The 22,762-nt window shown below is 37.9% G+C and overlaps 5 protein-coding genes across 10 annotated transcripts; 3 read left to right on the forward strand and 2 right to left on the reverse strand.

Annotated features, from left to right (window-relative positions):
• The first annotated feature begins 3,190 nt into the window (after nt 1-3,190).
• Nucleotides 3,191-4,306, forward strand: LOC140959007 (RNA pseudouridine synthase 1). Its single transcript, XM_073416688.1, has 2 exons — nt 3,191-3,511; nt 3,600-4,306. The coding sequence occupies exons 1-2, from the start codon at nt 3,265-3,267 to the stop codon at nt 4,232-4,234; spliced, it is 882 nt and encodes a 293-aa protein (XP_073272789.1). The 5' UTR covers nt 3,191-3,264; the 3' UTR covers nt 4,235-4,306.
• A 150-nt stretch (nt 4,307-4,456) lies between these two features.
• On the reverse strand, nt 4,457-10,124 carry LOC140959006 (mannosyl-oligosaccharide 1,2-alpha-mannosidase MNS1-like). Of its 3 annotated transcripts, none has more exons than XM_073416685.1 (14): nt 9,817-10,121; nt 9,484-9,531; nt 8,893-9,084; nt 8,267-8,379; nt 7,964-8,029; nt 7,635-7,806; nt 7,104-7,193; nt 6,466-6,590; nt 6,257-6,322; nt 5,849-5,957; nt 5,663-5,761; nt 5,477-5,557; nt 5,202-5,372; nt 4,457-4,921 (listed from the first exon to the last, which is right to left on the reverse strand). In XM_073416685.1, exons 1-14 carry the CDS (start codon nt 9,967-9,969, stop codon nt 4,673-4,675), a joined length of 1,734 nt encoding a protein of 577 aa, XP_073272786.1. In that variant the 5' UTR covers nt 9,970-10,121; the 3' UTR covers nt 4,457-4,672. The 3 variants fall into 3 exon arrangements, with proteins under 3 accessions (XP_073272786.1, XP_073272788.1, XP_073272787.1); XM_073416686.1 differs by having other exon boundaries at nt 4,840-5,023; nt 9,817-10,124; XM_073416687.1 differs by lacking the exons at nt 9,484-9,531; nt 9,817-10,121 and adding an exon at nt 9,300-9,319.
• A 56-nt stretch (nt 10,125-10,180) lies between these two features.
• On the reverse strand, nt 10,181-14,873 carry LOC140959558 (uncharacterized). Of its 2 annotated transcripts, XM_073417460.1 has the most exons (6): nt 14,393-14,873; nt 14,189-14,315; nt 11,702-11,760; nt 11,488-11,550; nt 11,054-11,124; nt 10,181-10,963 (listed from the first exon to the last, which is right to left on the reverse strand). In XM_073417460.1, exons 1-6 carry the CDS (start codon nt 14,393-14,395, stop codon nt 10,816-10,818), a joined length of 471 nt encoding a protein of 156 aa, XP_073273561.1. In that variant the 5' UTR covers nt 14,396-14,873; the 3' UTR covers nt 10,181-10,815. The 2 variants fall into 2 exon arrangements, with proteins under 2 accessions (XP_073273561.1, XP_073273562.1); XM_073417461.1 differs by lacking the exon at nt 14,393-14,873 and having other exon boundaries at nt 14,275-14,378.
• A 141-nt stretch (nt 14,874-15,014) lies between these two features.
• Nucleotides 15,015-18,170, forward strand: LOC140959557 (calreticulin-like). The gene is made up of 14 exons (XM_073417459.1): nt 15,015-15,184; nt 15,619-15,726; nt 15,819-16,011; nt 16,106-16,364; nt 16,463-16,519; nt 16,598-16,645; nt 16,738-16,824; nt 16,900-16,957; nt 17,052-17,119; nt 17,200-17,295; nt 17,409-17,453; nt 17,593-17,622; nt 17,704-17,823; nt 17,914-18,170. The coding sequence occupies exons 1-14, from the start codon at nt 15,025-15,027 to the stop codon at nt 17,923-17,925; spliced, it is 1,341 nt and encodes a 446-aa protein (XP_073273560.1). The 5' UTR covers nt 15,015-15,024; the 3' UTR covers nt 17,926-18,170.
• A 952-nt stretch (nt 18,171-19,122) lies between these two features.
• Nucleotides 19,123-22,750, forward strand: LOC140959107 (uncharacterized). Of its 3 annotated transcripts, none has more exons than XM_073416867.1 (4): nt 19,123-19,291; nt 20,016-21,360; nt 21,461-22,363; nt 22,494-22,750. In XM_073416867.1, the coding sequence occupies exons 2-4, from the start codon at nt 20,020-20,022 to the stop codon at nt 22,542-22,544; spliced, it is 2,295 nt and encodes a 764-aa protein (XP_073272968.1). In that variant the 5' UTR covers nt 19,123-19,291; nt 20,016-20,019; the 3' UTR covers nt 22,545-22,750. The 3 variants fall into 3 exon arrangements, with proteins under 3 accessions (XP_073272968.1, XP_073272967.1, XP_073272969.1); XM_073416866.1 differs by having other exon boundaries at nt 19,123-19,284; nt 19,999-21,360; XM_073416868.1 differs by having other exon boundaries at nt 19,123-19,284.
• Nucleotides 22,751-22,762: the final 12 nt, after the last annotated feature.

A 22,762-nucleotide genomic window follows, 5' to 3' on the forward strand; every position in this document is an offset into this window, starting at 1 on the left:
TTGGGACAAGCCTTATTGAGATCGCGAAAGTCCACACACATGCGCCACTTCCCTGTTGATTTAGGCACTAATACCACATTCGAGAGCCAAGTAGGGAATTGAATTTCCCGAATGTGACCGGCTTTCAAAAGCTCTATTACTTGTTCATCAATAACTTTGTCCTTTTCAGGGCCAAAGTGTCTCTTTTTCTGCTTTATCGGGTGAGATCCCGGGAGAATGTTTAGTTGGTGCTCCGATATCAAGGGAGAGATTCCCGTCAACTCCTGTTGGGACCAAGCAAAAACGTGAATATTAGCCTTTAAACAGTTAAGTAGACTGACCCGGGTGGATATATTAAGATCTCGGGCCACCCGGATCTGCTGGCCTGGTCCAATCTCCACAACTTCCTGCTCCTCTTCTGCCACGAAATGCACTTCTCCCTTCTCAACTGCTCTTCCACCTATTTCATCAGTTCGGGCCTTCTTCCTTGCCTTCTTAGCTTTGCTCTGATCTACCCGGACAGCTTCTACATAACATTTTCGGGAGGAAGGTTGGTCTCCCCGGACTTCACCCACTTTACTACCAACCGGGAACTTAATCTTTTGGTGATAGGTAGATGCCACGGCTTTTAATTCATTCATAGCTGGCCTCCCCAAAATGATATTATATGATGAAGGGGAGTCTACCACAGTAAAAGTAGTCATCACCGTTTTCTTGAGATCTTGGGAGCCCAGGGTTAATGGTAGGACAATCTCCCCTTCCGGGTAAACCACATGGCCAGCAAAGCCAAAGAGGGCAGTCTCCACGACTTCCAAATGGTAACCCTGCAAATCCATCTGTACAAAAGCATCTTTAAAAATTACATTTACAGAGCTTCTCGAGTCAACAAAGACTCTCAGAATGTCATAATTGGCCACCCGGGCTTGGATAACCAGGGCATCATTGTGGGGTAGATTCACCCCCTTTAAATCTTCTGGGCCAAAGCTGATTACTGCCTCGCTCTTTCTCATTCCATCTACCTCCATACATTCCCTCCTACTCCTCGACTTCCTCGCCCGGTTGGAGTCTCCATCAGTAGAGCCTCCTGATATTATTTTTATCAATCCCGTAGCAGGGGGTGAATCCTTTTTTGTCTCGAGCTTGGGATCTCTTCTTTCCTCGCCCGCTCCTCTCGGTATACTCCTCATACTTCCTCCCCGAACGCTGGACCCTAGCTGTGGAGATGTCCATGGTAATCTCGGCCTCTTATTGGCTTGACTTTGCTCTGAGGCGGAAGGGAAGGAACAGTTTCCCTTCAATGTTTTGCAATCCTCGGTGTTGTGATAGCACACCTTATGCAGAGTACAAAATCCTCTTTTCTCAGGCCGGGATAATTGATGGTCCGTGGCCAGATCCCTACTGCATTCCTGGACCTCTCTGTCCCGGGCAATTTTAAGAGGCACATGGTGAGAGAAGTGTTCTGGATTATTCCTTCTCATTCCTTTCTCCTCGGGCCTAGCTACCCGGTCTCCTCTTTCTTTCCTTACAGCTTCCCTCTTCTGCTTCTGGGCTTCATCCATGTTGATGTATTTTTCTGCCTGGGATAATAAGTCCTCGAAATCCCCGGGCACTTTTTTGGTCAACGATTTGAAGAATTCACCCTCCCTCAAGCCTTGTGTGAATGCCGTAGTTTTTGTTTCAGTGGCGCAAGTAGGTACATCCAAAGCCACTCTATTAAATCTTTTGATATAAGCCCTCAAACTTTCATCTAGGTTTTGCTTAACTTCGAAAAGACTAAAAGCAGTCTTCTTGTATTTCTTGCTACTACTGAAGTGGTGTAGGAATACCTTCTGGAAGTCTTTAAATGAATCAATACTCTTAGGAGTCAGCCCTTCGAACCACCTTTGAGCTGAGTCCACCAAGATAGTGAGGAACACCTTACACTTGATTCGATCTGTATAACAGTGTAACATAGTCATGTTCTCAAACCGGGCTAAGTGCTCATCAGGATCCGCATTGCCATCGTAATCTTTGACTTTGGCGGACTTGAAATTCCCGGGAAGAGGTTCCCGGACAATGATATCAGTAAATGGGCAACCCTTAGCAGTAGCTCGTGAAATGCTACGACTCTCCAACTGCCTTTCCAGAACTTTCATTTTCTGTCTTAGCTCCAACAACTCCTCAGCCACGGTAGGTGACTTGGATCCAGCACTAGACTTCTCATCCTCTCCTGTCACTTCTTCCTCCCTCAACTCTTGCTCTTGCTCCTGCTCATTGATTTGCCCATCTCCGGGTGGTGTAACTTGATGAGAAGTTTCTCTCCTGGCCACAGCTTTCGCCACCGCTTCGGAGATTATTCTAGCCAACTCCTCCGGGGTCATGGTAATAAGATTGGGTCCTGTGGGAGGAACACCATCACCTTGTCCCGAAGTACGCGCATTATCCGCATGAGCCCGGGAATTTTCTTGGTTAGTTCTTCGAGTATGAGCCATATCAACACCTTAATCTCAAGTTTCCCACAGACGGCGCCAATGATGCGACTTCGTTGAAATGGGTGAGCCGGGTAAGGAGCTCCAACGAGTCAAATCAATAATTTATAGTTTTTAGGGAATTTGAGTGAAGATAATGGCTTCAATAACACCTGCAAACAATGAAAAGAACTCGTGAATGGGCGCCGGAGGGGTATCCGGCGTGGCCACTCCGATGCTTAAGTCAGCAGGTTGAAGATGAGTCAAAGTAATATTTGGTGGAAAATATGTGTAATGCTTAAGAGTTCAAAGATTTCAGACCCGGTAAATGACATTAATACCTGCTATTTATAGTAGAAGATGAGGTAGGTACCTCGATTCCAGTGCTACCTATTAAGTATGGTAGGTCGGATGCCCATACCCTATCTTCTGATGACTTCTAGGACACTCCAAACCCAAGTTGTTCTGACAGATTAGACGTCTTGTATCAATCATACTCGAGTGTGGTTCAATTCTCGAGGTGACCCGGGCAATTGATTACCCGGGTACTTATATGAGAGCTCGGGCGATGATAACGCGGGAGACTGGGCTGCTCGAGGAATACTTGGGAAATATGTAGTGTTCGGGCTCTTGATAGTGTCCGGGTAATCAGCGACCCGGATCCTTATGGGGGTATCACGCGGATTGCAGTAGTTTTGAAAAAAAAATATTTATTTTTGAACAAATTTTAAAAAATTACATTATTTTTTAAAAGAAAAACCCCATTTGGGAACCATGTGTTCTTTTTCACATTAAATGACAAGAATGCCCCCTCTCCATTCCCATTCGATTCTTCTCCATGGCTGCTGCGGAAACCCTAACGCCGGCTAACAACTACCCAGCGCCACTGTCCCCTCCACCGCCCGCCATATCCAAGAACTTGGAGTTGAACAGATCATTGGCAGCTTCTTCAAAATCGTCACTTTTTTCTCTCTCTAAAACCGAGCTTCTGTTCGAAGATGAATGGCTCATCGCTGTGAATAAGCCTCAGGGAATCTATTGCGAAAGCGTTTTATCTGATGTTCAAAAGCTGCTGAACGATAATGGTGCCCCACTCATTCAATCAAATTACTATTACTGAATTTATTAGTTCAGATCTATCTATGGTTTTTGTTAACTAAATGTTGGTTTCAGGGGAGCAACTCCATTTAGCTAATCGTCTTGATCGTGATACAAGCGGCGTCACGCTCATAACCAAGTCGCATAAAGTGGCGGCTAAGCTCGTGAAAGCATTCGCCCAACACACGGTGAATAAAACTTACATTGCTTTCTGTGTAGGAACTGTTCCGAAATGGGAAAATATCATCATAAAGTCCGGTCATGGTCGATCAAAACATGGAGCTTGGCGAGTTTATGCTAGTTCAGATGTAGGACGAACGCTCCCTGGTGGATCTACTGTGAAGGACATGGAAACTTTGTTTGAGGTCATCTCAGTAAATGGGGACTTATCTGGATCGGAAAAACATGGAGACAAAGCCATTGTTGTGGAAGAGAAATCCGATGTTTCGTGTGACATGGAGAAAGCCGAGGTTGTAGTAAGAGCATGTCCAAGGAGCGGAAGGACTCATCAGATCAGGTTGCACTGCCAGTATCTTGGAATTCCTATTCGAGGGGATGTTAAGTATGAAGGTGTGTATGAATGGAAGGGTGCACGGTATGAAGGGCACCAACTTCATGCGGAGAGCTTGGCTTTCGAGCATCCTGTTAAACGAGGGCCGCTGTTGATTCGGGCACCGCTGCCTTTGTGGGCGAGGCAAGAATTGGTGTAGATGCATGGAGGACATAATTCTTCTCCCTTGTACTTTAGTTTTTCTTAACGAATATTTAAATAAATAGGTGCTAATGAACTTGAAATATTCGAATAACCAATTGAATTTAAAAATATATATTCAAAATTATTTGAAACCCATGATAATTCAGAGTTACTTTATCTGACATACGATTCCCAAGAAAAGAAAAAGGAGACTTCGATTAAATTCAACCTCAGACAGAATATGGATGAATACACACTTGCATTTCGCTAAAGATCATCAGATCCAAGAACTGGCAACTTTTACTTTGTAAGGGAAAAAAATCCCACTAAAATACAACAATAACCTACTGTTGGTCAAATATCAAGAGATTCGATCGCACAGGTTATTCTAGCTCCCAGATGGCAGCTCCACAAGCCTCTATCTATTTATTCAATACAGCCCCCCAAATACTGCCTAGTTCTCACCAAATCTACCTTCTTTCCTGGCACGTGATCGAGTTTCTGGTTTATGTTTTCCAAATGATACTCCCATTGTTTCCACATGGTCATTTCGAGGAGTTATTCTAATAGGGTGCGCTTCTGTGTTGAAAACCCATTCATCCAGTGAAATGACCGAAGATGGTGAGAAAAGAAGGTACAGATATTTAAGCGTCTCTGCCAGAAAAAAGCTTTGCATCATGTTGTCTTTCACACCAGTATTAACCTGACAAGTAGAAAATAATTCTCACACCTTCATCCATGAATTCTTCAGCAAGATTGAAAAAAGTGCATGTCATGGCATGAATTTCATGTCTCTCAAAGAAAACTGGAAGTGCAAACATAAAGAACGTGTAAGACAATTAAAAATGATATCAGAGTTTGTATCGATTTACAGATCATTAAGTGCCAGAGAAAAGCATCGTAGTAAGTTAATTTTTCACACCAAACAAAAAAAAAAAAAAACCATGAGAACCAGAAAATACACCAAAAGCAAAGAAGCTCACATCTTTTAATCCAACATATCCTGTCTCTATGCGGGAGTTCTTCTCGAATGCTAGAAAGATATTCCATCCCCATTCTTGATATGTCTTATTACCAGTCAAACGCCAGAGGTAAAAGAGTGACTCGACTGTTTCTGGCCTTAATATGTTCCATGAAGTTCCAACGCTCATATCCTGTAAGATTATAAACCGATCAAACGATGAAAAAAAGCAGCAAATTTTCTTTCTTAGGACAAGATATGCTCTGAAATAAATGTGTGGACGGAAGAAAAAATTACTTGTCCTGAATTAAAGAAGTAATTTTCTCCAGCTAATTTCGTGGGTGTTGATAGGTAGAAATTATAGCACGTCCAAGCTAGCTGCACAAAGAGGTCAAAATTATCCACTCAAAGCAGTAAATGGCCACCTACTTCACAGGCATATCAGCTCGTGAAACTTTGATGTGAGGAAACTGGTATAAATACCTCCTCTGCCAGAGATAAAAACTTTTTAGCTTCATCAGGAGCATAACCCGTAGAACCCAATGCTAACATTCCTGGAGCAAAACATGCAAGTTCATCCATCTGCAATTGTCTAATGAATTAGAGAAAATGTTCAAATCACTTGAAATAATATATTTCAACACTGCTTTCCAACCAAAGATTAACCACCTTATCTATCAATGAAGCTCCATTCTTCTCGCAGAGATAAACAAAAGAAGAAGGGGTAGTTCTCCGAACCAAGGTAAGAAGACCTTTCATTGATGTCTCCCACATTTCCCTGGTAGGAATGAATAGCACGACGGTTATTAGAAGATTGCAGGAAAGAAAAACTATCACAAGAATTCAGCAATGCTTGAATGGAAATTTAAAAACAGCCAGCCAACAAAGGAAACAAATTTTACTAAGAAAAGTGTAAAGAGTAAATAATGAAATGCAAGTGAAGCATGGACAAAATGAAAGTCAATAGCAGAAAGAAGATGAACACATAAAAATGAAAGAGGCAAAGAACTTCAACATACTTCCATGACCTTCAGGGAACATGAGCACATGTGAGTGTCTGTGTGAGGAGATACGTACCGATAATGCTTCACTGCAGCGGTCTTGTTTCCTTGAATCCACACCTTGAGTAGATATTCATAAAAGCTGCATAATTCGGTTCCTTCATTAAACATTATAGATAAGCTAATAACTATTGATATTATTTATAAATATTGATCAGTATTCAAATATTCCAGAGTTCAGACTATCAGAACATAAGATATTAGAAATTTCAGATATACAAACACCTGTCTCCCATGGCTCCGAAGGTTATGGTTGAGTGAGATCTCGTTCCTCTGTGTGGATTAATATATATAGGAAGCAAACCATCGGGCGGAAAGGTTTTATTAAGCTCCAATATAACATTTTCCACCTGAAACATTTAGGTCGGGATTTAACTATATTGAGGAAAGACAAATCATAAAAATTCACGGAGAAGTAAAATCACAATCTGACTGGTCATAGTCATGATTCCAAGTGACTTGGGCCAGAGTAATGGGACATAGGACAAAAGCCCAAAGCTGGATAAGCCATCATTTAATTGGTTTACAAGTGAAGAGTCCAGAAAGGAAGTAGAGAGGCAGCACATGTGGGTCTGTTGTGTGTGTGGGGTATTTCATTTTTTATTTGAATTTTCTGTCGCTTGCTTGTGCTAATATAAAAAATACTGGAATTATTTATCCCCATTTGATTCATCGATCTTATTTTGTGTTTTGCGATTGCTTGGGTTTAAAATCCTCTCAGTCATTGAAATCCTGACCATCTAAATATAGCTCCCATGTAGACAAATACATGCTCCATCACCAATGATGTTTTATAGGAGTTGCTTCAGTTCTTTGCAAGCATTTTCTCACCTGTCAAAATTAAATTTTTTAGACAAAAATACCTTCTGCTGATACTTGATGTCCCCTGTCCTTTGGGAAAGAGCAATAAATTCCAGCTGCTCGGTGCCAGAATCTGCCAGGATACTATCACCCTAAATGAAAATAAAATATTATATATGCATTCATGCATGCTAAAGTAGAATAAGTTTGGTGGTACCGTTCAAAGAGAATCTGATTGGATTATTATATGTAAAAAGTGACTTTATCCTTGACAAAGGCTGTGGATCAGTCAAAAAAGGTAATTTCGACTAATAGGAGAAAAATTTAGAATAAAAAGTAGTATGTCATAAAACTCTCTTAGCAATTAAAGAAACGTGTAGGTAAGCCATAAGAGCAAGATCAAGAAGTAAATTAAGAGAAGTAACCCATGCATAAAAGAACTGCTGAGTTAAATTTTCAAGACAACTCATTCCAACACAAAAATAAAGTATAACAAAAGTTTTAGACATAATATAGGCTTAAGTTTAGGAACAAATTAATCCTTAACCGCATCTTGGAAAAAGATGGAGCTTACTTTAGAAATGACAACTTACCCCTGACCACCCAGGATTATGCGGATTCCCATGAGCCAAGTTAATAACATTATATGGTATGCCAGAAGGAGTATCCCATGCAGGCAGAAGTCTGTCAGCAATATCTTTAGCTTTTTCAAGGAAAACTTTATCGCCAGAGAGATCATATGAGCTGAGAAGTCCACCTACAACTCTGGATTGTAGCAAAAAACTAGAACTGTCAGCAAAGAGCTTGAAAGGTTCCTTATCTCCTTAATTGAAAAAGTCAAACCTTGTTAGCAAGATTTTATGTATATTCAGGCGTGCCAAATGACTAAGGAATAAAGACATATTAAACCTTATAAAGCAACCTTATGGTTGTCTCAAACACGCTTGCATCATAGTTCTTGTTAAAGTCCAAGGACTTTGCAACCCACCTGCCATAATAAAGGTGCATTAAAGAACAATGACGGGAGGTAAAGTTCTTCAGTAACTTAATATGAGATATTGAATGTAAACAGAAGAAGTTACACAGGAGACCAACAGTTTCATCTCATTCATATTTCTATCAACTAAGTTTCTGCTTTCATTTACAGAATTTAAAGTGGCAAAAGAAAGGAAACAGAAAGTAAAGACAACATCCTCAGATCAATGACAGCAAAACCTCAACTTACTCTCTAGCCTTTTGGAACTGCTCCTCCAAACCCATAATGTATAGTGTGTCAAGAGCATCAATTAAAGTTGCTCCAAGACCACCAAAGCTGTTGACGCCATTCTTGGTTTGAGGCTGTTACAAAATTTGAGATCATAGGCAATTAACAAACAATTCTTAGGCTATATCTTCTCTAAATTTTTTAGCTCCTTCGAACAATTAAATGATGAAAGGAAATAACATAATTGCTTAATTAAAACTCTGAGGCTTGAGAGCTTGTAGTACAGAAGCTTGTGTTAAGATTAACTTAAAAGAAACGAGAGAACCAAAGAGCGATGTGATTTTTAATTTGTTCTAACCTTTACTACCGTTGCCATATGAATTGAATAATTTGCAGCATAATGGCAAAATGATAATAATTTGAATGAGAAACAAACTTCGGAAGATGGGAGCACGTTGTTTATCTTATTAGCCAACAGGTCTTTAACCTCTTGGATTCTGTTACCAGATTGGCAATGTTCCAAGAACAATTATTGCAAAAATATAGTTATTTGAACTACTATTATCATATCACATACTCAATCTCTTGCAAAAAAAAGTTTCGACACTAAGGAAAAAAGTCCACGCCAACAGAAGCAGAAACCAAACCTGGAGTTCGTCATGACCCCAAGCAAATGTTTCATATGAAGTCCATGCATGAATCATGGCATCTTTAACTTTCTCTCGTCGTTCAATATCAATTGGGTCATCAAAAACATCTGAATGTCTGCCTGAACTATGGCCTTGGGCACTAGACTTTTCCTTTCTAGCATCCTCTTGACCAGTCTTTATTTCTTCAAGCTAAAGTTATCAACCAAATTCTTAGCATCATGCTAATTACATACAAAAGAAAGGAAAAGCACAAAAACTACCAACTCTGCTAAGGAAAAAAACGTGGATGGACAATCCTAGGAAAAGAGTGTGCAAAACTTTCAACCATTTTATCTATGATGTATTGTGAGGGTTATTTTCATGATATGATACGAAAATGAGAAACTTCCTTGAATCAAACTTACTGGGAATGCATATCTGCACAGACCTACAAATAATCCTACATGAGAAAGATTCATATTAAACGAAATCTTAGGTGCAAACACAATAAGGAAATGGGACGACACGTGGGTTTAAAGAAAATATGGATTTACGAAGGAACATAATGACAACCGAAAAATATTGAAACTCATGAATTGCACACGTTACCAGATCTTTTAACCGAATAACTTCATTGTTCAATTTAGACACCTCTTCCTGCACAAAAGTTCAATGAATAGTTAATGGAAAGTGGTGGTATTACAGTTCTCTCACCTACGAGCTAAATTACCATCAAAGCATCAACAAAAAGCAATTCAAACAAGAATATGAAAAAGAGGATCCCGTCAAACAAATAATATGGAAAAGTAGTTCAATTACACATCAACAACCAATTTTCCTTTCAATTAGTAAAGAGAGTTGCATCAGTTCATTCTTGTACAATCGATCAATGAAAGGCTAACGTAATCGAATATCGTTAAAAAAAAAAAAAGGCAATTGTACCTCGTGTTCGCGGACTAAAGTTTGACGATCCCAAAAAAGCAAAGTGGCGCAGACGAAGAGCATAAAGAGAAAAGCTAAACGCTTTGGTCTCTTAAAATAATAGGCAGGATTTAGGAATCTCCACCTGGTGGACGACGATCTAGTCCTCGCCATTGGTTGGATTTTCTAAATGATCTTGAATTGAATACACACATGGAAGGTTGTTTTGTATTTGTATGTTAAGATGAAGACAGCAGCATATCAGTACCAAAGTATTTTAAATAAATAAATAAAAATTGAAAGAAAACGAGGGACTCCTCTTTTTTTTTTTCTTTTTTTTTTTTTTTTTTTTTTTTTTTTTTTGCATTGTCATTTGTCGGGGATCTTTTCTTAGTTGCAATACGGCCATTATTAAGATCAACTTTCATATGACTATTTTGCAGTGGGATTTTGCTTCTTTTTGCTTATGTGTTCTTCGTGGCACAACAATCTTTTGTATCGGTTTGTAAGCTGCTACACATATCTAAAATTTATTCAGTATACATCTGAAAAATTATTATTATTTGTTCGTTTGTCATCAAAATAAATAAATTTCAAAATGGATGCGAGTTTAACATTTTCAACAAAAATTCCCACCAACTAAAGAAACAAAAACGGAATTATTGCTGCACTTTTACGGGGTTCACACTCTCCAGTACCCCACTACAACACACATTCAAGAAAACATTGAAAGATAGTTTGGTGTACAATATCCCGAAGCGATAATAAATTAATAACTGCACCTTTCTAACAAGAGGAGGGGTGAGCATAATTTAAAATGCAGTGGTATTTATAACCTAAAACTACTTAATCTTTCTCCGTAAAAGTAGCTCTTCAAGGGTATGCGTTGACTGTATGAATGACAAAAGTCTCTGGGGCGCATGGGTTGTGCCCAGTGCCTAAGCACATACTGTAACAAATATGAGCAAAACAGATGGAAAATGTTGAGAAAATAAAGAGCAGGGGGTGGATTTCTTATGTTCAGAACACAAAGTGATGCAGGTTAAGCCGTGCCTTATCTGTATGGTGGTCCATGGTTATATCACATTTTTCAGTGGCCACATCCCAAATCTTAACCAACTTGTCTGCACTTGCACTTGCACTTGCACTTGCACTTGCAAGAATGTTCCTGGATGTGTACATAATTTGAGCTAGAGAACATTAGAATTTTATCCCAAATTCTGAACAGTTAAAAAACATCATCAGAAGCTCCGAAAACCTGTACTCCTTGTTCCAAGCAAGTCCAAGATCCGAATCAGTATGACTGCCAGCTTTATATTTAACAGATTTCTGCACATCAAGAAAGAGAGCATATAATAATTATAAGAAGAATATACATTGAATAGTCATGTTTGATTTACTTGTGCAATGTCAGATAACTAATAAGTTCTGGAGACAACTGAGAGTGTAGAACTGTTCCCATCCATAATACTCTCTCACATCAAATTCGCCATTTGCAAGGTACGCACTCATTTTAAAAAACGGACACAGTCAAGGGATATTGACCCAAAAATTTCTTTTAATGCAATGGTCATGGATATGAAGTAAAACCTAATAGTAATGATCTACTAGCACCCCAAGGAAAAAAAATCAGCAAAACATACAAGTATTGAGGATTTTAAGCAGGCATTCACGTACAACTAAGATGCAAACCTTCTTTGCCTTTTTCTTTTCAATAACACCGCCCAATGCAGCAGCTGGCTGAACTGCATCCATCTAAAAGCATCAATGAATGGAGAGCTCCATTAAATCTGTCCATTTAACTCAAAAATCAATGATATAAGAACTAAATGCGAAAAAACAACGTACAATGTCAAGGTCCCATATAATCAATGATATAAGAACTAAATGCGAAAAAACCACGTACAATGTCAAGGTCCCATATCTCAATGGCTGGTTCCATTGATCCAACAGCAATTAAGTTGCCTATCAAGAAGCATAAATTGATGAAAACAAAGAACAATATAGAATCAAGTAAAGTTCAAGTCCAAAGAGAGCCAGATAAAACGATGCCACCTTTGAAGTACTTTCTCCAGCGGAAAATACATATTAACAAAATTTAAGAGAAACTAACTTGAAGAACTTTACTAAAGAAAATGATGTTAAAGATCCCTAACACAACACATCTGCATGATCATTTACACATACTGCGATTTCGCCACCACCATTCAATCCATACTCTCCACAAGTACTATGTAACAATAAAATTATTGAAGGAGGGAAAGTTATCTATAGTTTACAGCCTATATATACACACAATATGTCTGTGTGATCATTTACAAATATTGCAATTTAACCACCATCATTCAGTACATACTCTATGCTCATTCCACAAATACCATACAATCAAATGAGAGACAGTGATCTAAACTTCATAGTCTATACACATTTCACAAATAATAAAAATGAATATCATCACTGACCGTGAACCATGTAAAATACATCTATCCTACTGCACACACAAGCTGCAGTTGACAAGTCCCAACTAAAAACTATTACTTGCTTTAGCATTTTTATTAATGGGACACCCCTAAATAATTTATATCTCGCGAAATGACAAAATTTGCTCCAAACATATACCTTTGGTGTGACAAGGTTAACACACAAATATTTCTTTTAAGAGCAAAATATACAAACATATCCAAATATTTCATTTTTCCACCTAAACTCTCACCTGAAATTTCATGCCAAGTGATAGGCTCATATTAGTTTGCATTTTTATTGTCATATCTCTCATTACTATCACTTTCAACGTGCTTAATTGACACATTTTTGTGTGATTTTATTGTAGGATGAAGTTTTTTGTTCATGCGATAAATCTGGGCTAAAAAGGGTGATTTTATATCACAATTAAAGTTACCGATATGATCTTAGTGGAAGACTTGAACAGAAAAATTCAGAAGTGGTTTTTGGATAAGGCGTGATCACGTCTTATGACTATTCTTCAACTGCTTAAGGAGAGTCAAGGAAATTTCATATCAAGGAATAAATACAAGATATTGTTTTTTTCCATAAAAAAAAAAAGAACCACAAATCTGACTTGAAGAGCATAAAAGAAAGGTCAAGGATTTTCTCTCCAATTCTCTCCACAACTATCGACTAAGTTTGTATTTCTGATTTAAGTGTTGATTTTACTGTTTAATTTATCACTGTGAGGTTTTGTTCTTGGATTTAATATTCTTGTTATTCCAAGTATTTGTCGATTTATGATTTGATTATATGAATATTGTATATCGATTAATCTGACAATTTAATTCGATGTATGATTTTCTACTGCTAACCATGAATTCAGTAATCCGTAATTGTCATGAGTGATTGGTACATGAGTAGCGATAGATTAGGTATGTTGTGCTATCATAGCATATTTAATCTAAATAAATCAACGAAACTCGATCTATCAATTGCAGCTATCTCGGTGGTTAGATTTTAGGTTTAACTGTTTTCACAAAACGAAAATGCTATTTTTAATTAATATGGAACGCTATCGTGCCCAGTTAGTTATTAAAAAGTTTTGACTGGATGCTGGGTTCCGTCAATTATTTTAGGAAAACACAAGAATTTTAGTGGCTATCCCTATAATTCTAAGATTAATTACTTGGAACAACTTGAATAAATGATTTGTTAGCCGATGAACAGTAATTAATTAAATAGTAGAACTCCCTTGAATCAGATTTTTCTCGTATTAATTTCTTCATTTTATTCTAGTTGATTAATTATCATTTAAATTTATTGTTTTCCGTTCTTAGATAAATTTAGTTTAGCATTTTATTAAATTCATATCCCAAAATCCCCCCTTTTATTTGCATTTTTACTCGAAATAAATTATCCCCGTTTCCTGTGGATTCGACCCTGCTCACCATTACACTAATTTTATTTAGAGAGTAGGAATTTAAGTTTGGTGGCTCAATGACAGCACGCCACCAAGTCAGGATGGCAAACATGTGTAGGGATGCAGATATTAATTAAAAAATCCACATTATTCGTATAACTAAGTTTCAATTAATGTGAACTGTGATCATATACCATAGAAGAAAGACCTTGCAATTATTCCTTGAAAGGACAGTGGCAGCATCCAGAGCAATAAGTTATTATCTTTGTTCGATTGTAAAAAAAGCCCAAAGATCATATTTGCTCTTAGAATCATACTAAATAATGACAAACTAGTAACATACTAGGGAGAACTATTAGTCTCCCCATTTAACCTTCTCACAGGATTCAATTTAGAAGCAGGCAACAAAAAAGAGAATATGTAGGAAGATCGATAATTTCTGAGCTCTAAAAAAGAATGATGAAAGATAAACTAGTGAGGGAAACACCGATATTAGAATTCAACATGAGAAAGCTGAATCTTTACCTTTTTCTCCACGTTTTTGATAGGGGCAATGAAGCCAGGCTGTGCAAAGTGGAAAAGCTGGGATGACAATATCGTGGTGTACACACATGTTGATATCCCCTGCAGTGGGATCTTCAATAATACAAACCTGGTTTTATATAAGAATTTAACCAGTTATTGCAAGGACACAATTAAAAAGAAGTTGAAGCATCAAGTGGTTCGTACCATCAGTGCTGAAGTTGATCAAAATAAATTCGGTGGCGATACCCACATACAAGTCATGAATATTGCACTCCTTGATGGATAGATTTATTTGATCGTTATTACATATTAGTTGTTCTTCATGGTTGACTGCAGCATTATGTTTGGATGAGGCATATGTGGCTACAGTACCAAGAAAGTCCATGAAATTCTGACCTACAATACCACTTGGTCAAGAAATATTTTCCCTTCGAGACCGACCAACTGATTCATATCTATACCTTCATCCTCCGACCTTGACAAAGTTGTTGAGAAGCAATCTGGTAGCATGGATTCAGACTGGGATCTCCTCCTCACTGATGCCAATAAGGTTTGTTCGTCCACTGTAATCCGTAGTCATACATTGATGTGTCATTACTGACCATGAAAGATTCCGAAACTTATATTTAAAAAAAATTCACATTTCACAACCACCACCACCTGAAGATTGAGATGACAAGAAACCAGAGGCGAATTAATTTCTCAAGTTTGTTGTTAATTCATGATTCATATTAGTTTATCTACCGTGTAACTCCCAATATGTGATTGCCACGTTTCACCAGCGACGTGTCGATATTTTATTCGTTGGAGCACCTCACTCGATTAAAACTATATGTATGTATATAAAGATGATGTCTCATTTCTCTGTCACTCGTTCAGCCATGGCAACTGCACAAACAAGACTCCTAAACCCTAATGTTCTCTCTCTATACATTGCTTTCTCTCTTCTCCTCGCCACCTCTTCGGCTAAAGTCTTTTTCGAAGAGCGTTTCCACGGTATCAGTTTCCTGTATAATTCATTGGATTTGGTTACGTTTTTGTTATTTTGACGCAACGATGTGAATTTCATTCTATGACATGGACTAGATCTGCGATGGTTTATTCCTCGGATTGCTCAACACTTTGTTTGATTTAGCTGTGAGATGAAATATTTGGATTGTGTACTTGCCCGTATATGTTTAGGCTTACTGTCAGAATTCAGATAGTGGGGTATTGGGGCGGTCTAATTTTATATAATCCGTTTAAACAGGCCTAGAACTATTTGCAAGATGTTTGTTTCTGTCAATCGGGTTAGATCAGTTAATTGTAAACTAGGTTGGTTAAGTGAGTAGATTTAGGTCCTACTTGTCAAAGAATCCTTTGTTTGTGAAGCAACCACTTTGTATGTTCGTTGTTATGGTTTCTGATTGTCGTTTGGCTGAATGTTTAAGATGGATGGGAGAATCGGTGGGTCAAATCTGACTGGAAGAAAGATGAGAGTATGGCTGGAGAGTGGAATTACACCTCTGGCAAATGGAATGGAGATCCGAACGATAAAGGTAGTAATATCATTTTGTGTCGTGTGCTAACTGTATATACTGTGTAGCCTCGTATGTTTAAAAGTGGTTCTTGTACAAATATGTTTCTCCAGGTATCCAAACCAGTGAAGATTACAGGTTTTATGCCATCTCTGCAGAGTTTCCTGAACTCAGCAACAAGGATAAGACCTTAGTTTTCCAGTTCTCTGTCAAGCATGAACAGAAGCTTGACTGCGGTGGTGGATACATGAAATTGCTCAGTGGTGAAGTAGATCAAAAGAAATTTGGTGGTGATACCCCTTACAGGTCACGAGTCATGCACTTGTCAGTGAAATATTCTCTTCACTAAGTTTCTTTGACCATTTATCACTGATTGGTTGTACTTTGTGGTTGACTGCAGCATTATGTTTGGACCAGACATCTGTGGCTACAGTACAAAGAAAGTCCACACAATTCTTACCTATGATGGTACGAACCACTTGATCAAGAAGGATGTAGCCTGCGAGACCGACCAACTGACTCATGTCTATACCTTGATCCTCCGACCTGATGCTACTTACAGCATTCTCATTGATAATGTTGAGAAGCAATCTGGTAGCTTGTATTCGGACTGGGATCTTCTCCCTCCAAAGAAAATCAAGGACCCAGATGCCAAGAAGGTGTGTTGGTTCGCTTCAGCAGGACATCTTTTTTAACCAGCCTTAAATGCTCTTGTACTTTAGATTCTGATGCTGTCCTTTCTATATTTTGATGATAGCCTGAAGATTGGGATGACAAAGAATACATTCCTGATCCCGAAGACAAGAAGCCAGAGGTAAATTAATGTCCTAAGTTATTTATGAGTTCTCTGTATTTCATGGCATCACTGACATCAATTTTTTTATTTCCACAGGGTTATGATGACATTCCGAAGGAGATTCCGGATTCTGATGCCAAAAAGGTTATTGAATCAAATTCTGCATTCTTTTCTTGTACACGAATGTATCAGAGCCTAATGGCTAATCGCTTGTGTAAACTGCTGTGCTTTTGCAGCCTGAGGATTGGGATGATGAGGAGGATGGAGAGTGGACTGCACCAACGATTCCCAACCCTGAGTACAAGGGCCCATGGGAAGCAAAGGTGTGTTGGATCATATTTCAGTTTATTCGGTTTTGGTATTAAATGGATGCTAATTACCCATTTCTGCATCGCCAGAAAATTAAGAATCCCAACTACAGTGGCAAATGGAAGGCACCCTTGATTGATAACCCAGGTGATTTGCTGTTTTCTCAGCATTTGGGCCAGGTGCATATTACTGTTCCCCAAAGTGTCGAATTTGTTTAATTTCAATCTTTGTGTGGTTGCAGACTTCAAAGATGACCCAAATCTCTATGTTTTCCCGAATTTGAAGTACGTAGGCATTGAATTGTGGCAGGTACAGGAATCTTAAATGTTTGTTTCTAATTCCAGTTGACTATATTTACTTGTTTTGATTGGGTACATAAAATGTTACAGGTGAAATCTGGAACTTTGTTTGACAATGTCTTGGTGTCTGATGACCCTGAGTATGCTAAGAAGCTAGCTGAAGAAACATGGGGCAAACAAAAGGACGTATGTTTATTTGTTTTTGTGTACTCTCTTCTATTTTCTTACATCAACATAACCACTTTAGATGGACAAAATGTTGTCTGTTTGCTGATGCGTGACTGGTGTTGATATTGCAGGCAGAAAAGGCTGCTTTTGACGAGGCAGAAAAGAAGAAAGAAGAGGTAAGAACACCTATTTGGTAGTGTTCTTTCACCATGCATAAATGTTTTTGACTTTTACTGTGTATTTTTATGTGGAATAAGACTATGATTCTGATTTCCGATTCACTTCAATTTTTATTTTCTGGGTATTTTTATTCAGGAGTCGAAGAATGATGCCATCGATTCCGATGTGAGCGATAAATTATTTCTTTTTTTAATAATATCATTAGGTGTCCCGGATCCCTCACCTGCTCTACCCTTTGATTTACAGGCTGAGGATGGAGACGAGGATTCTGATGCAGAGTCAGAAGCCAATGAAGCTGACGATGAATTGAAGCCGGATTCTAAGGAACACAATGACCCTGCAGCTGATGTGGACGACGATGTACATGTAAGGGTTTTACTTTGTATTATTTTTGTGTAGCATTGACAGTTAGATGTATAGAAATGTGTGAAATAATGGGGTCATTTTTATGTGCAGGACGAATTATAGGAAGCTTGGTGGCCAGCGAGAGATTTTCTTGGCTAGAGGTCATCTACAAATTTTCAATGCTCCAGATGTCGAATATTTTTTGAGCTCAAATGAATTGTTTGAGGCCGGCCGGTCACATCAATTTGAACTCGTGTTTTTTACTTTAGGCTTTGACTGACCTGATTTTAACCATTTTGCTTAATTCATCATGGCCCAGTCTACTTGACGAGACTTCCTGAATTATATCATATATATATATATAATCATCATTTTCTGTTCCATTTTGAGTCATTAGACGATATTTTACATTGAAAATACTATCTCGTATTATTCTAATATAATATAATTTACCCCACCCTAGGTATTTATCCTAAAGAATTGAAGAAGAATATGTTGTTTGAAAAATATGGTTACATGTTGAATTAATTTTTTTTATTTCGTTTGAATGCAGCGTAAATTAATTCATTCTGGCATGTCAAGTTAACCCTCCTCTATAACTTTAACGAGATTCTGACAAAACAAGAAAAAAAATTTCCAAAACATCAGGCGGTCTCGATATTCTAAGAAAACTATTCTAAAAAAATCTAAGAAAACTGTTTCACTCAACATCTTTTGCACGATTACAAGTGAATTTTTTTTTAAGTACGTGGATATGATTTTTGTAAAAAATTTATGGAAATATTTTTAAAAAATTTGTTCTTCGAATATGATGGCTAAAAAATTACTTTGAGATATATTTTGATGTTTTTAAAATTTTTTAAAAAAATATGGGTCAAACAAGTAATAAACTGAAAATAAGAAAAATAGAAAAAAAATTACAATTAATAGATTTTTATAGAATAGTTGTACAAAAACATCTTTTTCTTAATAATTTTTAACTATTAAAATATTTTTATATAATAGTTGTTGAAATACGTATTTATTTTAAAACAATTTTTTAAACTTTTTTTTGTAAACANTTATGTTTTCGTGAGATGTATCAACTCGATCTATATTTAAAAAATGAAAAGTAGTTTAAAATGTAATTTATTTTAATAAATCGAATCAAGTTATAAAATTGATATGTGAGACGGTATAACGAGAGTTATTGTGCTTAAAAAAGGCATGTTATTAAAATTTAAAACAGAAAATAGAACTTCTTCTTTGTTTTTTCCTTTTAAAATGGGAAATAGAATACGTTATGTTATTTAATTATTATTTATATAAATATATAAAGAGAGATGATGCAAACTCCTCCTCAACCCTTTCTCTTTCTCTCACTAGGATTGTAAATTTCCCCCGAATTTTTTGTTTTCTAATTTGCTATTAATCTGGGTATGGAATTCCCACTCCTCTCTTCTTCCGTGGATAATACAGCAGCTTGATTATTTGGGCTCTACGGTATTTTGTCTATCCCTGGAATTGATATTATTTTTTAATTCCGGATTAGAATTTGTGTTCTGCTAGCTGAATTGTTTTGTCGATGATTTATTGGATGGTTGAATGTTCATATTTTTTTGATTGGGATATGGTTTTTGGACCAGACGATGAAATTGTTCTTTTTCGATCTGGGGTTGGTTTGGGGATTTATTGTATCTTGGGGGAATCTGATTGATTTTGGATATTCATTAGGAAGAGGAGCTCGGAGATTAACATTTTTGGGAGCATTTTTTACTTATTTGGGATGTTCAATTTTCTTTCTTTTCTTATCTCTCTTTTTTTTTTTTGGTGTTTTATTGAGAATCTCGATCGAATGATTTCCCTGTTGAGTTTAGTAAGTGTAGATTACGATTTTTGATCATTTATTGTAGATTTGCTGTTCTTCAGCTATTAGTGCTTAATTTGTTTGTTTATCTTTTTTTTTCCCTTTTTGGTGGGGATAGGGGTTTCCATGATGCAGAAATCAATGGTAAATGTTTTTTTTAGTAGTTCATTTAGGGCTTAAGGAGAAATTGGGCAAGTTTTATGAATTTGGAAAAGTCTGCGTCTGGAAAAAGCTTATGAGAGAATGAAATAATCCGTTGATTCCGGATGTATTTTGGATTGCCATAATGGTTTTTGATTTTATCTCAATCTGCAGGTTGTTGTATACACAGTATTTAATCCTTTCTTCAGATTTTGTTGGTGCATAGCCTGATGGCTAGGGGAGGAAAATTTGGATTGAAGCGGGAGGCCGGGAACAACATTCCATTGAGTAGAAAAGGGTCGGATGAGTCCGATGAAGATTACACTGTGGGTGAAGATGAGGATTTTTATGAGTCAGAGGATGAAGATTGTTCTCTTGCTGAGGATGAATCAGATGAAAGTTTAGGAGAATTTATGGCGGAGGAAGAGGAGGAGGATCCAGTTACAATAAAAAAGGTCAGGAAACCTGGAGGCGGAAAGTGTTTTCAAGGGAGAAAGAAGAACAGGTTTGCAAAGGGAAGAAAGAAAAAGGTAGTTTATAGTGAAGAAGAGGATTGTGATGATGATGATGACGACGACTTTTTTTTTGTCTCTAAGCCGAAAAGAAAACATAAGCTGTCTTGTCAAGAAGAGGAAGACGATGATATCGAAGATTTGTATCAACAGGAACCGAATGATTTTGATGTCAAAATACCAAGAAAAGTTATTGAAAAAAATAATGGCGGTTACACGGAGAAGCCTAGAAAGAGAACTAAAGTTTCATATCAAGAAGAAGAGAAAGAAAGCGATTATGATGATTCGTACGAAGACGATGACGAGGAATTTACACCAGATGAGATTGATGGCTTTGACGAGGAAGAGTTACCTGTCACTAAAAAGAATAGGGTTGGCAGGCTCAGGGTTCGGGAGACTCAGATTGCCAGAGGGAAAAGGGGAAAGAGGAGTACTGAGTTCTTGAAGAAGACTAAAAGGAAGGAACCTATGATAGAAAAAAGTTCAAGGAAAAGAAGTAGATCTGATCATGGTGAGTCTCCGGTTAAGAATCCTGTGTCGCTGAAGAAGAAAAAGCTCCCTAAACCAGTTCGAGGGAGGAGGAGAAAACCGAGTTTGGATTTTGATTCAGATTTTGTGAGTTCTGGGTCAATTGATTGTGAATACACAGTCTCTGAAGAAGAGAGAGAACAAGTTAGAGAGGCTAGTGAATTCTGTGGAAGCGTGGCCACTAGCTCTAGGAGTTCAAATGCTTTGAAGATGATTAAAGAAGTAGAATTTTTGCCTCTGCAAAGAAAATGCCCAGGAAGGAAGGGCAAGGAAAAGGTGGTAGACATGAATGTTGCAGTAGGAAAGCAGGTTTGTGGGATTTGTCTATCCGAAGAGGGGAAGAGAACTGTCCGGGGAATATTAAATTGTTGCAGTCATTACTTTTGTTTTACTTGCATCATGGAGTGGTCAAAGGTAGAGTCGCGATGCCCCCTCTGTAAACAAAGGTTTGCAACTGTTTGTAGAACTGCCCGAGATGATGGTGGGCATGATTTAAGGGATTCAGTTTTTCAGGTTCCTGAGAGGGATCAGGTATCGGAATGAAACCATCTTTTTTAAGTTTAGGATATTTATAATGGTTTAGCTGCCAAAATATATACTTATTTGTCCTAGTATCGATGACCCTTTTCAGGTGTATCAACCATCGGAGGAAGAGCTTAGGGGCTACCTTGATCCATATGAGAATGTTCTTTGTACTGAATGCTTGCAAGGTGGGGATGATGCTCTTATGCTTCTTTGTGACATCTGTGATTCGCCTGCGCATTCTTATTGTGTTGGTCTTGGACGTGAAGTACCTGAAGGAAATTGGTATTGCGATGGCTGTAGACCTACAGCTCTTGCTTCCTTGAATGCTCCACATTTGAATCCTACTCCTGATCTTGGAGCATGTAACAGTTTGCCTGTTATCTCATCACCTGTTGCCACTGTCCGTGAAACTTTTGATCTCAATGAATTATACGTGCCTGAAACCCCCCAGACTCAAGTAGCCATACCTTCTCCATCCCCAAGACATTCTAATGGAGATACTCAGGCTACATCACCTGGTTCTGGATCAGTTGCATTTACCTTGTTTGAAAGACGTCGAATTCAGAGACAGATCCATCAACTTCTTAATAACAGGAGTAACATGAGTAGACAATTAGACGGAAATGGTGTTGTTTCCCCTGTGACTGTGATTAACCTTTTTGGTTCTCAAATTACCCGTGATGGGGCATTAGCACATCAACACACGGTTACTCAATCAAGAATGGTACCACAAAACGCTCATCGTCAGGGAAGGTTACCGGACAATTCCATGCCTTTGTTGTATCGTAGGGAAGGTATTTCGCCAAGAGTAAGCAGTTTGAGGGGACATGTACTTCATAATCAAGCTTCTACATCCACGAATCAAACTTTTGATGGTTCGGCACATGATGAATTTGTTGGTATCGATGAAAGAATCGGTCGGGATACGTGTCATCAGCAACTTTATCCTTTCAGTGGTACATCGAACACTGGATCTGAAGCTAGCATATCACCCTTTCAATTTAGAGAGGTTCATCTCTCCCTTAGAAAAATAATGTTTGCATTAATAATAATTTTAATGTTCTATAATTTCCACGCGTCTCATTTCCTCTCGTTCCTGTCTCGTGTTTTTTAATTACTTCGAAACTTCATGGATGCAGACTCCAGTATCTTCAAGGACATTGCAGGGACCTCTGCGAACGCCATTTTAGCTGCACGTGTTCTTGAGGACCGAAGCAGTATAACAAATGCACACACAACCCTTACCTGTTATCATGTTCATCTATTATCGACTGGTTTATCAGAAAATGGGGTGTCCCAAGTTCATATTCTTTGCAGATAGCAGAGTTGATCCCATCTCACGCGATCATCTACAAACATGTTCCGAAGCCTGATCTGCGTTTCTGGACGGCTGATACATGTTAACTAA

Source organism: Primulina huaijiensis, chromosome 15 (assembly GCF_012295235.1).
Source record: "Primulina huaijiensis isolate GDHJ02 chromosome 15, ASM1229523v2, whole genome shotgun sequence".
In the NCBI taxonomy this organism is placed as follows: domain Eukaryota; kingdom Viridiplantae; phylum Streptophyta; class Magnoliopsida; order Lamiales; family Gesneriaceae; genus Primulina; species Primulina huaijiensis.

Bases quoted from the DNA above. Each gene is read 5' to 3' on its own strand.
- LOC140959007 (XM_073416688.1), top strand. From the start codon at position 3,265: ATGGCTGCTGCGGAAACCCTAACGCCGGCTAACAACTACCCAGCGCCA. The intron at 3,512-3,599 runs GTGCCCCACTCA...TGTTGGTTTCAG, and splicing joins AAAGCTGCTGAACGATAATG to GGGAGCAACTCCATTTAGCT.
- LOC140959006 (XM_073416685.1), bottom strand. From the start codon at position 9,969: ATGGCGAGGACTAGATCGTCGTCCACCAGGTGGAGATTCCTAAATCCT. The intron at 7,194-7,634 runs GTAAGTTGTCAT...ATTTTCATTTAG, and splicing joins ATAATCCTGGGTGGTCAGGG to GGTGATAGTATCCTGGCAGA. The intron at 5,558-5,662 runs GTATTTATACCA...CTCTTTGTGCAG, and splicing joins TTTTATCTCTGGCAGAGGAG to CTAGCTTGGACGTGCTATAA.
- LOC140959558 (XM_073417460.1), bottom strand. The intron at 11,761-14,188 runs GTAAAGATTCAG...GCTTCTTGATAG, and splicing joins TCAAAAACGTGGAGAAAAAG to GCAACTTAATTGCTGTTGGA. The intron at 10,964-11,053 runs GTTTTCGGAGCT...GTACACATCCAG, and splicing joins GCTTGGAACAAGGAGTACAG to GAACATTCTTGCAAGTGCAA.
- LOC140959557 (XM_073417459.1), top strand. From the start codon at position 15,025: ATGTATATAAAGATGATGTCTCATTTCTCTGTCACTCGTTCAGCCATG. The intron at 16,012-16,105 runs GTCACGAGTCAT...GGTTGACTGCAG, and splicing joins GGTGGTGATACCCCTTACAG to CATTATGTTTGGACCAGACA. The intron at 17,454-17,592 runs GTAAGAACACCT...ATTTTTATTCAG, and splicing joins CAGAAAAGAAGAAAGAAGAG to GAGTCGAAGAATGATGCCAT.
- LOC140959107 (XM_073416867.1), top strand. From the start codon at position 20,020: ATGGCTAGGGGAGGAAAATTTGGATTGAAGCGGGAGGCCGGGAACAAC. The intron at 21,361-21,460 runs GTATCGGAATGA...GACCCTTTTCAG, and splicing joins AGGTTCCTGAGAGGGATCAG to GTGTATCAACCATCGGAGGA. The intron at 22,364-22,493 runs GTTCATCTCTCC...TCATGGATGCAG, and splicing joins CACCCTTTCAATTTAGAGAG to ACTCCAGTATCTTCAAGGAC.